At 52.1% G+C, this 13,224-nt stretch overlaps 1 protein-coding gene across 4 annotated transcripts in view; it reads left to right on the top strand.

Moving 5' to 3' along the window:
* The window catches only part of SLC9A8 (solute carrier family 9 member A8), a 67,813-nt gene extending 60,503 nt beyond the window's left edge, over positions 1-7,310 (top strand). For all 4 annotated transcript variants that reach the window (XM_011280748.3, XM_019826371.3, XM_006929668.5 and 1 more), the window contains 3 exons: positions 346-566; positions 1,535-1,681; positions 2,626-7,310. In XM_011280748.3, the coding sequence (XP_011279050.1) occupies positions 346-566; positions 1,535-1,681; positions 2,626-2,733 (476 nt within the window). In that variant the 3' untranslated portion in view covers positions 2,734-7,310. The remainder of the gene's footprint in view (positions 1-345; positions 567-1,534; positions 1,682-2,625) is intronic.
* Positions 7,311-13,224: the final 5,914 nt, after the last annotated feature.

Raw genomic sequence — 13,224 nt, 5'->3', positions numbered from 1 at the left:
AGCCCTTAGCAGAGGGCCTGGCACACACACGGGGAGTGTGAGCCCTAGACTGGATAATTCTCACGCATCCACATCTGGGGCTTCGTGGCCCGGACAGGTCACCTCCTGTGAGCTGCCTGGCCACCCTGTGAAGTGGGAGTGGCATGAGCTCAGGTCCCACTTCTCTGCAGCCTGCTCTCCTCACACCCCTGAGCCTCACGGGAGGACCTCGCACTCGGCAGTGGGGTGCGTTAGAACGTGCGGCCGGCCTGAAACGAGGCCGTGCCCGGATTGCCAGGGCGCCCGGTCGGTGACGCAGCTCCCTCCTCCCTGTGCGTCTCCTCTGACCCCCTTCCCTGCCCCCAGGCCTGCGGGGGGCCATCCCCTATGCGCTGAGCCTGCACCTGGACCTGGAGCCCATGGAGAAGCGGCAGCTCATCGGCACCACCACCATCATCATCGTGCTCTTCACCATCCTGCTGCTGGGCGGCAGCACCATGCCCCTCATCCGCCTCATGGACATCGAGGACGCCAAGGCGCGCCGCAGGAACAAGAAGGACGTCAACCTCAGCAAGACGGAGAAGATGGTGAGTGGCGTGTGGGCCGGGTCGGGGGCAGGGGCTTGGTCTCCACCGCAGCTGGGAAAGGGGGAAACGAGACACGATTTGAGGACCTGAGCACCTACGCACGCACGCATGCACGCACGCAGAACCAGAATTCCGAGGGGGAGCCTGGGGGGACCAGCGTTTTGTGGATTCCCAAGCCCTCCCGGTGATGCTGATGCGGCCGGAGTTTGAGAACCACCGACCGCCTCACAGCGTCCACATGCCCTCCCCGCCCCTCCCCCCTCCTGCACCCGCACCACCGCCCAGGCCCGCCAGCGCAGGCCACGTGGCTGTGGCTTCAGAGCCACTCCTCCAGCAGAGCAGCAGATGCTACATTCATACTCTGGTGGCCTTTGGTCATCCCTGCGGAGGGTGGGTCTGTCCTGGGCCTGGGGCCTGGATCGGTGCTGACCTAGACCCAGTGACCTGACACCGCCTCCCCCTCCAGACCGGCCCCGCCACGCCACTTGTTCTCATTGCCCTCCAGTTCCCACCGGGACCGTTCCCCGCCCCCCACGCTGACCCGGAGACGCCGGCCCGGGGCAGAACCACAGCTGGTGCAGCTATGGGCAGAAATGACAAAAGAGCCTCCCTTGTTCCGTTTTCTGGGAATGAAATAACCTAGGTGGCAGTTCCCAGTCCTGCCTGCACATTAGAATCACCCTGGAAAGCTTACAGACCAAACCCCAGCCCACACATAAATTCTGATTTATTCATAATTCTGGTTTATCCCTGGGTACCATCGTGTTTTCACAAACCTTCCCGCCTCCCCGTGGGCTCCCAGGAGGCGCTTTGCTGGCCACAGACACCCCGCACTGATGCGAAAGCACAGTTAGGGCTGGGGACGCTGGTGGCCGGAAGCGAAGGGCCGCTGGATGGGCCGGGTGGTGTGGGGCCCCCCAGGAAGACGCCCGCTGATGACCCTCAGACTCCCTCCCCTCCCCCCGCAGGGCAACACCATCGAGTCGGAGCACTTGTCAGAGCTCACAGAGGAGGAGTATGAAGCCCACTACATCAGGCGGCAGGACCTCAAAGGCTTCGTGTGGCTGGACGCCAAGTACCTGAACCCCTTTTTCACGCGGCGGCTAACTCAGGAGGTGGGACACTGGCCCGCGCCCCCCAGCTGAGGGTCCCTCCCCTTCCTCCCTCAGGACCTGCCGTGGCCAGGAGCGGGTGGGCAGGGGGGAGCCAGCCGGGCCAGCTCCCCCCTACTCGGCCCTCTCCCCAGGCCGGCAGCTGGATGCGCTGTGGAACTCAGCATCTGCTGTTTTTCCTTCACTGCCATTTTTAGCGCTAGTTTAATAATAGACTCGTCAACAGTTTGGTTTTCCTGGATGATAGACTCAGGACATTGATCGGCTACTGAGTCTGAGCTGAAAATTTCAAACATGCGGGGGCCTCAGGCATTGGCTTAGGGCTCTTGTTCCATCCCCCTGGGCACAGCTGTCCTCTGGGTGACAGTGACACAGTCTCCTGGGGACCAGCCTGGGCCTGCTTTGCCGAAACTGCCATCCGGCCCCACCTTGTTTCTGAGCCATTTTCCCTCGCCGGCGGTCACGATCGCCGTCAGCGTGGGAGCTCTGGCCGAGCCGGGTGTTGTGCCAGATGTTAATCATTGTAGCTGCGTTTCATCCTCCCGACATCTTGTGTCATGGCTGCAGCTGCTCTTTGACTAGACACTGGGGAGACTGAGGCCTAGAGAGGTGAACTAACCACCCGGGGTCACACAGCTAATACATGGCAGAGGTGGAAGCAGAGCCCAAGGGTGTCTGATTCCAGAAGCCATGTTTTTTAACATCACGCCATCCTGCCGCCTACTCCGGCTTCTGAGTGACACCCCCTGTTATCTTACGCCTACAGAGAAAAATCCCAGCTTCAGTTAGTCGGTTAAGACTTTGAAATTGCCCGTGGCCATGTACCCTGCCTCCCTGAGGAATAAAGCAGCCCCTCCCCCCCCCCCCCCCCCCCCCGCCTTCCTCAGCCCTAACCCTGACCTGACCCAGACCCACTGATGAGGGCTTGGCTGTGTCTTCTGCCCCAGGACCTCCACCACGGACGTATCCAGATGAAAACCCTCACCAACAAGTGGTACGAGGAGGTGCGCCAGGGCCCCTCTGGCTCTGAAGACGACGAGCAGGAGCTGCTGTGATGGAGCAGGGCGCCCCGTCGGGCCCCCCCACGGCTCCCGGGACAGACACTCCGCGAAGGCCCCCGGTGCTGCTTGCATCGGGCGGCCTCCTCAGGGCAGATGGAGGCGGGGTGAAGCAAAGGCCACGGTCCTCTTAAACCCGGCGTCCCCGGCCCTTGGAGCCAGCTGTCTGCTTCGGAAACAGTCCTCCCCCCAGGCCTCACTGAGCCGGACCTCTGCTCGCCGTGTTGCTTCTCAGCTCGCAGATCAGAGGGACCACGTGTCCAGGTAAATTCTCCTCTTCTGCACCCAGGGCGAGTAGTCCTCTGCCGAGCTGCGGCGCGTGAGGAGAGAAATGGCGCTGCGGAGCCCGGCCGTGACCGGGGCGGCCAGGGGAGCGCCGGCTCGCAGCTTCCGCCGTTCCCAGCCACGGCCTTCGTCCCGGGAGCACCTGCTGAGGCCGGGATGGGTGTCTGTTCTAGCGGGGCGAGGAGCCAGCCGTTTCCCCTTGGTCATCGAGGTGCCTCCGGCCTCAGCAGCAGCAATTCTGACCTAAGTGCTGGGCTCCGAAATCTGGAAAATGTCACACTCCCCTCTGTGATGTTGCTTGCACTCCTTGAGAAAGAAAAACCGAGTGACAAACTTCGTTACCTCTGATTGGCCCCTCGCGGGCTGTCTCCCTGTGTGGCAGGCGGTAGCTGCCCTTCTCTGGGAATACGGTGAATGTTCACGCCGGTATGCAGCAGGGGCACATGGGCCCTTCTCTAAAGCCCCATTGGAAGCTTGGGTTTTGGGGTGAGGAAGCCTAGTCTGTGGGGTCAGAGCGCCCTCTGGAGGAACAGGCTAGCGTTACAGGGCTTATGCAGGCCGGCATCTGCGGTCTTCTAATTGAGTTTAAATTCATGCACTTTTACGAAGTAGCGAGAGCCTAGCAGTTACCTCCCTCATTCGGTGGACCTTATTGTCCATAGGCCCCATTTCCTGGGCTCCACGCAGTCTGCCCACCGTTTACCTGCTACCACCTTCCTTCCCTCTCCCACTTCTTTTCCATCTTGGGTCCCAGCTCGCCCAAGAACTGGAGCGGGGGCCAGAGCGGCAGCCCCCTGTGCTCCTCCCTGCTACCCCCACCCAGGACTCGCTCACGTGCACACCCTCTGCCCTGTCCCCGTGGTCCCGGCCCCTGGGCTGTCTAGCAGGGGGAGCTGCCCATCATGTCCAGATGAAGTGGTCACTGACTTTCACATCCGCGCCTCACACCTGCTAGCCTTCACCCATCTGTGGGCCAGTGGCAAATCCCCTGTGTGGCTCAGGGTCCCTGCCTTGGGACTCGGCACCCTCTGGCATGGTTTACTTCATCATGTGCGGTCCTTGGTTCTCTGTGGGGACACCGTGGGCCAGCACGGACCCTGGGCTGGCAGCACGTATGTTTCCATCTCTTCTGCCTCAGGCGGCAGGGCTCTGGACGGTAGCAAGGACTGGACTCTCCAGGTCTCTGCTGCCCAGCCCACCAGGCCAGGCCCCTGCCCAGACCCCTTCCCCTTTCCCGAAAGAGTGAGGCCTGTCAGGCTGGAAGCATATGGTTTCCTTTTTATGCATGAAAAGTAAATCCGTACTTGATAGGGTTAAAATATGGCCATTTCTCTTTTTGTAACCTCCTACTTTAACCCCTTAATTTAAGCCAAACAGGAGCATTTTACTCCACCTCATACCTTCACTGGAGGAGTAATGCCATGCGTAATTCTGGCCTCCATCATGTCCTACTTGCTTTTAGAGGAAAAGTAAAAGAAGAGGTCAAAGAGGGAGGGGACCTTGTCCACCCCTGGAGGGAGGTGGGCAGGGATCCCCGACTAGAGTGTTCTCTTATTCCCAAACCCATAAGTAATCTTTCTTCCTTGAAATTCATGGTGTGATCTCAGAAGTGCAACTTGCATTGCAAACTCAATAGTTTACCAGAAAATTTAGTGGGGAGGGGGCTGTGAGTTCATAGATAATAGCAGTGAAAACAGGATCTCCTCGATTCAGACTGCCCCTTGTCACCAGGTCCCATCTGGCCTCCCACTTTTAGCTGAGACCTGAAAACGACACTGAAGTAGAGAAGGGTCCCCAGATGGAAAGTCCCCAGGGCCTGGCTCAGTGGGCAGGGGGCACCTTTCCTGGCAGTTACCAGCACCAGCTTGGGTCTCCTGTGCTGGGTCTTCTGCCCCCCGCTGGCTAAGGGAGGTTTGGCAGGCTGGAGAGCATTCCCAGGAGGACAGGTGTGCCCTGTGTACCGTATCAGGTCAGTCCCTTTGCCTTTGCCACACGCAAAGCTCATGGAGACGGGTTTTCCTGGTGGATTTTTAAAAGTGTCTTTGCCTGAGAATCAGAAATGTGCTGTTGGCTACCTTTAGCATACCTAATAATTCTACTATTGGGGGCAATAAATGCCTAGTCGATTAAAAAAATATCCAGCATAATTCCAATTTCCCACAAATTTACTTCGTTCTGGGTCTAAGCTGGGACAGGGAAGCCACAGCACATAGACAAGGTCACACTTTAGGGTGAGGTGAAGGCTGTAAAGTCAGTGAGGGCCTCTGGGGAAGCTGGCCAGTCAGCTAGTTAGCCAGTGAACTAGAAGACGTGCTTGCCTTGGGGAGCCATGTGGCAGCAAGCACCCCCCCCAAAAGCGCCCCCCCCCCCCCTCCACAGCAGGCCTAGCGATTTTGAACTCTTGAAATAAGTCACATGGCCTGTCATTGTAGAGGACTCCTGGGAACAACCGTACCCCAAAGCTTGTGGTATAGGTGTTACAGGGAAAGGAGGCAGCTTGCCCTAGGTCCCCCAGAGATCACGGTTTGGGCTAGGCTAAGCCAGGGCCAGGCAGGAGGAAGGTGGCTCAGTTCCACAGTGTGGTGCTCACTCAGCCCAGCAGCAGAAGCACAAACCTCCCGCACCCAGGCCAGCTACCTCTCTTCACAGTGGAAATGCTGGCCAGGCCTTGGCTGACGTAAGGCCAAGGGGCAGGGCCTGGCCCATAATGTCGGTGATCCCAGAGGACCCTAAGTCAGCCTAGGGGGGGGTCCTGGTTTGCCTGCAAATTCCTTTGTGTGCCATGGAATGTGGAGAGATTCGTGAGTGGGGCTCCTCCTCCCTTCGGAACCTATGTCAGAGCTACAGACTTGGCCTCTGGCCTCGGGGGGTCTCGGTTCCACATTCCCACAGGGGCCTACACATTTGGCAGAGTCCTCAGCGGGGTGGCCACAGCCGGGATCCCACTTCTGCTTTGGTGGGGAGACTGAGCGTGAGGCAGGGTGGCGGCCAGCTTCTCCTCGTCCGAGTTACGGATGTCAGAGGCGCAGGCCTTAGAACTGGTCCCTGATTCAAGTACAAGGAGGAATCAGCATCAATGATCTGCCATTAATTAGGACTTTAAATGCAAAAGAGAGAGAGAGAGAGAGAGAGAGAGAAAAGGCACCCTGATCCTCCCCTATTCCCTCCAGAACATGTACCCCTGTTTCTCCTGCAAAATCTGAACCCTTCCCGAAACAGCAGCCAGAATCATTAAGAAGCTGCTGTACCAGGAACTCCGTCTCCAAAGCCCTAGGCGATACGTCTGAAATGCAAACACCCCTGTGAGAGGAAAGCCTTAAATAGAGCCAAGTAGCCACCCTGCCTTCCGTTGGGGTTCCTGCGATTTCTCACGCAGATGGGAGTCAGACATTCAAGAGCTTCTGTTGCTGTTGGCCACGTGACAGAAGAAGGATGACTTTATGTTTCCCCTGGGCCGTCCCATCCCACTGCCCACCCCATTTTTTCACTTTCCCGCCCCAGCCAACGTGGTCCCGGAGGGAGAAAAGGTACTTGGCCTCTCTCACCGGCGAGTCGGTCTCCCAGGTGGCTCTGCGTGGACGGACGGGCCCGACTTGGGGTGAGAGCACCACGTGCCCTCAGGAGCAGCTGCAGGAGCCTGGGCCGCGTGACCGGACGGGGAACGTGCAGACGGTTGCTCAGGAGGGGAAGGTCACCCGTCACCTTCGCGGGCCTGTGCTCCCAGGAGCCTGGCAGCCACGTGGAAGAGCCACGTCAGCACGTTCTTGGCGCTCCCTTCTCAAAGCCCCGGCCCTGCTCTGAGGAGCCTTCCCGCTACAGGCCCGGGAAGGCTTGTCACTCGCTTCGGGGCTTTGAGGTTGGTGGCTCACCCGAGGCTTTAATGTTTTCTCCAGCACAGCCTGTGCCAAGCTCGAGTTGTTCTCAAGGTTAATCAGAAGTTTGAATTATTTTGAGTAACTTTCTTTGTAAAAACGAAGGAATGTTTACAGTGCTGCTTTTTTATTTGTTTTGAGACCTTGGCGAAGGTCAGGCTTATCCTTCGTCCTACCCTATGCCACGTAAGTCGTAAGAGGTATCTGTCAGGTCCTGGTTCCTGAGAAAGGATTTGCTGCTCCTGTCGAGACTGGGGGGGGGGGGGGGGGAAGGTCAGAGATGGGGGCGCCTGTAGCTGCTCTGCCAGAGCCCCTGCTTCACCTCACTGGACTCTTTAAAGAATTCAGAAGCGGATGGCAAACAGTAATGTCACTGGATACTTATTTAGAAATAAAAACGAACGCTGCTGAATCAGAGCCAGTTTCTGTGTTCGTGTTCAGGTGGCTTCGCAAATACATGGGACTCAGCTGTGTCACCACCTACCAAACTCAGGGGCCAGCAGCAGACGTGTCGCAGACCCGGGCCTGATTCCTGCCCCCAGCCCTTAGCGAGGACCCCGGAGGCCTAGCCTCCCGCCGGCCCACGGCTGCTTCTCCCCGCGGGGGCTAGGGACCCATCCTCCCCAGGGCTCCCTGGGCTACCGGTCTCCTGGCGCCTGGGACAGCAGATCAGCCCACGCGGGTCTGTCCTCCAGGTTCTCGATCCACACACACAGCTGGAGGAGGCTCTGTGGAAGGTGGTGGCGTTAACCTGTGGGAAGCCTGGAGCTTCCGTTTGTTTTTACCCCCCCACCCTTCCAAAAGGCATCCAAAGCTGCTTATGGTAACAGGCGCAGACACAAAACATGTAATAGTGAAAGCAGGCAGGATGGCCTGTCCTGATCCCAGGCACTTCACCAGAGAGTGAAGAATGGTTTTTAACATCTTCAAGTAGTTGAAAAAAAATTCACAAGAGTATTTCATGACATGAAAATGATAGGAAATTCAAATTTCAATACCCATATAATAAAGCTTTGCATTTTTTAGTTAAAAATTCATGGGCTGGGGGATGCCTGGGAGGCTCAGTCGGTTGAGCATCCAACTTCGGCTCAGGTCATGACCTCGCAGTTCGTGGGTTCGAGCCCCGTGTCAGGCTCCGTGCTGACAGCTCAGAGCCGGGAGCCTCCTTTGGATTCTGTGTCTCCCTCTCTCTCTGCCCCTTCCCCCCGCTTGCACTCTCTCTCTCTCTTTCTCGCTCAAAAATAAATAAGCATTAAAAAATTTTTTTTCATGGGGGTGCCTGGGTGGCTCAGTCAGTTTAAGCGTCTGACTTCAGCTCAGGTCATACCTCGTAGTTAATGGGTTCGAGCCCCGCATTGGGCTCTGCTGACAGCTCGGAGCCCGGAGCCTGCTTCAGATGCTGTGCCTCCCTCTCTCTCTGCCTCTCTCCCACTCACACTCTGGCTCTCGTTCTTTCAAGAATAAGTCAATATAAAAAAAAAAAAAATTCATGGAGGGGCACCTGGCTGGCTCAGTCGGTAGGTAGAGCATGCGACTCTGGATCTCAGGACCATGAGTTCAGGCCCCACGATGGGCATAAAATTGTTTTTAAAAAATTATGGAAATTTTTTCTCTCTCATTACATAAGTACTGATGTTAACTTTTTTTTTTTTTTTTTGGCCTCTTGGCTCCCAAAGCTGCAAATATTCACTTCCCAGCCATTTACAGAAAAGCCTGCCCTAGAGAAATTCTTACACACTCTTGCCCCGGGAGACACCTGTAAGAATATTTGCAATAGCACATGATTAGAAACAAGCTAAATGTTTCTCTCCAGGATAAGCTGTGGCAGTCATGCAAGGTATTCTGTGCAGCGGTGAGAAAGGATGGATGAACAAGTGGAACTAGCATGAACGTATCAGCACAGATAAATCTCAGAACAGTGAGAGGAGGGGACAGCAAGCTGCTGGCGAGCACAGTATGACGAGCACGTATAAAACCACGCAAAACGATGTGACATGAGGTGCTTAAGGATGTGGACAAGTGTGAAAGTGTAAAGGCTGGGAAGGTTGACACTGGGAGCAGGGGCTCATCTGGGGCAGGGAAGGGAAGGTACAGAACTGCATTTCAACCGCATTCCCCCCACTCCGGCTTCACCTATCTCTGATGTCTCATTTACTAACGGAACCGTGGGCAGCCAGGAGTGAACCCTACCTGTGAAGTTGCAAACCAGAGCCTCTGTCATGCCCCACTCAGTAGAGGGGAGGGGTGTGTAACTGAGACTCGCTCCAAGGGGCCACCCCACGCCATGACTCCCTCCTCTCAGTCAACATTAGGTCTCGTCATAGGTGGCGAAATTAAAATCCGTGATGGCTTTCCTGGAGTCCCTGAGAACCAGGATTCTTAGCATGGGGAAAACAGACTGATGAGGTTAAGTAAAAATCCTATAGTCCTGACTTTTAATTTAAAGTAGAAGTGTGATCTTATGACATATTTTGTTCTGGAAAGAACGTAAACTCTGCTCATAAAAAAGACCAAGAAGCAATGACTAGCCCAGTGGCAGTGAGCATCCCTAGCTCTCAGACCGTGGTCTCCAAATGTCACTTCACAGTGACAGGACCCCTCTCTGGAGAAACGTGATTCCAGGACCTGGGGAGGAAATGTGCAAGATGAACTTGGAGCACCCTGTCCTACCAGAGAGTGGAAGCAATCAAAGGTTTCAGGGTCAAGTCAAAAGGATTCAGGAAGGACTGGAAGAGGTCCCTACTGGCCAAACACAGGCATCTGAGCACCAATAACAATGTATAGGACTGAAATATTTAAAACATACTGAAATCAGTGAGTTCATACTTTAAAAAAATCAGTCGCTGTTGGGGGATTCTAGGGCATCAGCTCATTAAGTAAAAATAAGGCAAAGAGGGGCACTTGGCTGGCCCATGACTTGACGTTTGATCTCAGGGTCATCACTTGAAGCTGCACGCTGGGCCTTAAGCTTACTAAAAAAATGGTAATAATTGGGGCGCCTGGATGGCTCAGTCGGTGGAGCATCCGACTTCGGCTCAGGTCATGATCTCGCGGTCTGTGGGTTTGAGCCCCGCGTCGGGCTCTGTGCGGACAGCTCAGAGCCTGGAGCCTGTTTCGGATTCTGTGTCTCCCTCTTCCTCTGACCCTCCCCTGTTCATGCTCTCTCTCTCTCTGTCTCAAGAATAAATAAATGTTAAAAAAAAAATGGTAATAAAGGCAAATAATTGAGCGTTGATCTCGCTTAAACTAGACTACTGGTAGTCAAATACTGGCTGAAAGAAGTTTCATTTTCTTTTTAAAAAAATAATTATAAATTTACAGGAAGTTGCGAAACAATAATACTAAAAGGTCCCAGTACCCTGCACCCAGTTTCCTCAGTGGTGACATCTTGCACAACTACAGAACAGTATCACAACGAGAAAACGAACATTGGAGCAAGCCACACATCTTGTTCACACTGTACCAGTTTTACATGCACTAGTGTGCGAGTGTGTGTATTTAGTTCTATACAATTTTATCACATATGTAGATTCACAGCACCACAAGGAAGTTTCTTTTTATAGAAGTATCCCAGTTGCCAAACACAGAAGGGATACTAGCATGGGAATATCTACATTTTGCAACTTCCAATGAAATGACTGGTCTAAGGACTAAAACAGTCCTAATGGCTGTTACTCTCCCAAAGGGAGAGAATTCAACATCATGTGCCTCCTGATGAAAGAATACAACATCCCCAAAACTCACACCAAATCTGAGCAAGCCTCAAAAGTCAACTACCATGAGATATGCCACATTAATAGAATGGAAGACAAAAAAAGTCACCTCAGTCGATGCAGAGAAAAAGCATTTAACAAAATTCAAAACACTTTCATGATAAAAATACTCAACAGAGTAGGAATAGTAAGAAATTGCCTCAACATAATAAAGGCTACATATGAAAACCTACGTGTCTGGGTCGTCTGGGTGGTTCAGTCGGTTCAGCATCCGACTTTAGCTCAGGTCATGATCTCACAGTTTGTGAGTTCGAGCCCTGCTTCGGGCTCTGTGCTGACAGCTCAGAGCCTGGAGCCTGCTTCAGGTTCTGTGTCTCCCTTTCTCTCTGCCCCTCCCCTGCTCGCACTCTCTCTCTCTCAAATATAAACATTAAAAAATTGTTTTACTTAAAAAAAAAAGAAAACCTATGTGTCCCAGTGAACATCATACCCAATGATAAAAGACAGAAAGCTTTTCCTCTAATATCAGGAACAAGACAAGGATGCCTACTCTTGCCACTTGAGTTCAACACAGTGCTGGAAGTCAGCCAGAGCAATTAGGTAAGAAAAAGAAATAAAAGGCATCCCAATTGGAAAGAAACAAACAAAATTGCATCTATTCTCAGGATCTATGTAGAAAACCCTAAAGATTTCACACACACACACACACACACACACACACACACACACACGAAACCTGTTAGAATAAATGAATTCAACCAAGTTGCAGGATACAAAACTAGCACATAAAAAAAAAAAAAAATCAGTTGCCTTCTATATATACACAATGAGAAATCTGAAAATGAAATTATAAAAACAATCCCATTCACAGTAGCATCAAAAAGAATAAAATCATTAGGAATAAACTCAAGCAAGGAAGTGAAAGATTTGTACCCTGAAAACTATAAACGTTACTGGAAGGAATTAAGACACAAATAAATGGAAAGATATTTTGTGTTCGTGGGTTGGAAGACTTCATATTATAACAGTGTCCATACTACCCAAAGCAACCTACTGGTTCCATGCAATCCCTGTCAAAATCCCAATGGCATTTTTGCAGAGCTAGAAAAAAATGGTCCTAAAATTTATACTGGATCTTGGGAATGCAAGCTGGTGCAGCCACTATGGAAAACAGTGTGGAGGTTCTCAAAAAACTAAAAATAGAACTACCCTACGACCCAGCAATTGCACTACTAGGCATTTATCCAAGGGATACAGGTGTGCTGTTTTGAAAGGAAACATGCACCCCAATGTTTATAGCAGCACTTTCAGCAATAACCAAATTATGGAAAGAGCCCAAATGGCCATCGATGGATGAATGGATAAAGAAGATGTGGTGTATACACACACACACACACTAAAAAAGAATGAAATCTTTTGCAACTACATGGATGGAACTAGAGGGTATTATGCTAAGTGAAATTAGTCAGAGAAAGACAAATATATGACTTCACTCATACGAGGACTTTAAGACACAGAACAGATGAACATAAGGGAAGGGAAGCAAAAATAATATAAAAACGGAGGGGAACAAAACATGAGACTCTTAAATATGGAGAACAAACAGAGGGTTACTGGAGGGGTTATGGGAGAGGGGATGGGCTAAATGGGTGAGGGGCACTAAGGAATCTACTCCTGAAATCATTGCTGCACTATATGCTAACTAACTTGGATGTAAATTTTAAAAAATAATAAAATTTAAACAGAAAAAGCTGGTGGGGGGAGGGGAACTCCTCCTCTTCCCTGAGAAATTGCTTTTCACAACTTGTCACAGGCTTGTCACAGTATGACCACAGAGCTGATATGAAGATGTTGGAAGAAAATGAAATATTATTTATCTGTATTGTGAGCTGGAGAAGAAAGTAGAGAGCGGGGCCATCATGCACCAACCAGATCGTCCGTGATTCTCCCAGAGTAGCAGCTGGGTCTGGGACCACTGGCCTTGGACTTTCAGACCATAGGTCAGGGAACATTTTCTATAAAGGGACTGATAACAAATATTTCCAGCTTTGAGGGCCACACAACTGTTCAACTAGCAGCCACAGATAGGAGCATGGCTAGGTTCCAACAAAGCTTTATTTATGGACATTGAAACTTGAACTTCATGTAATTTCCACATGTCACGAAATATTGTTCTTCTTTTGCTTTTTTTCCCACAGTTTAAAAAGGCAAAAAAAAAAATTTATACTGGATCTCAAGGGGGTACCCTGAATAGTTGAAACAGTCTTCCTGATTTCAAAACATATTATATACAAAGCTACAGTAATCAAAATACTGCAGTACTGGGGGGCGCCTGGGGGGCTCAGTTCGGTTAAGTGTCTGACCTCGGCTCAGGTCATGATCTCATGGTTCGTGAGTTCAAGACCCGCATCGGGCTCTGTGCTGACAGCTCAGAGCCTGGAGCCTGCTTCGGATTCTGTGTCTCCTTCTCTCTCTGCCCCTCCCCCGTTCACACTCTGTCTCTGTCTCTCAAAAATAAATAAACACTGAAAAAAATTTTTTAAAAAAACCTGTAGTACTGGCATAAAGATAGACTTAAAGACCAATGGAACAGAATAGAGCCCAATAAACCCTCGCAT

Source organism: Felis catus, chromosome A3 (assembly GCF_018350175.1).
Source record: "Felis catus isolate Fca126 chromosome A3, F.catus_Fca126_mat1.0, whole genome shotgun sequence".
In the NCBI taxonomy this organism is placed as follows: domain Eukaryota; kingdom Metazoa; phylum Chordata; class Mammalia; order Carnivora; family Felidae; genus Felis; species Felis catus.
The sequence above is the reverse complement of the archived record's forward strand: the minus strand, read 5'-3'. Positions and strand labels throughout refer to the sequence as shown.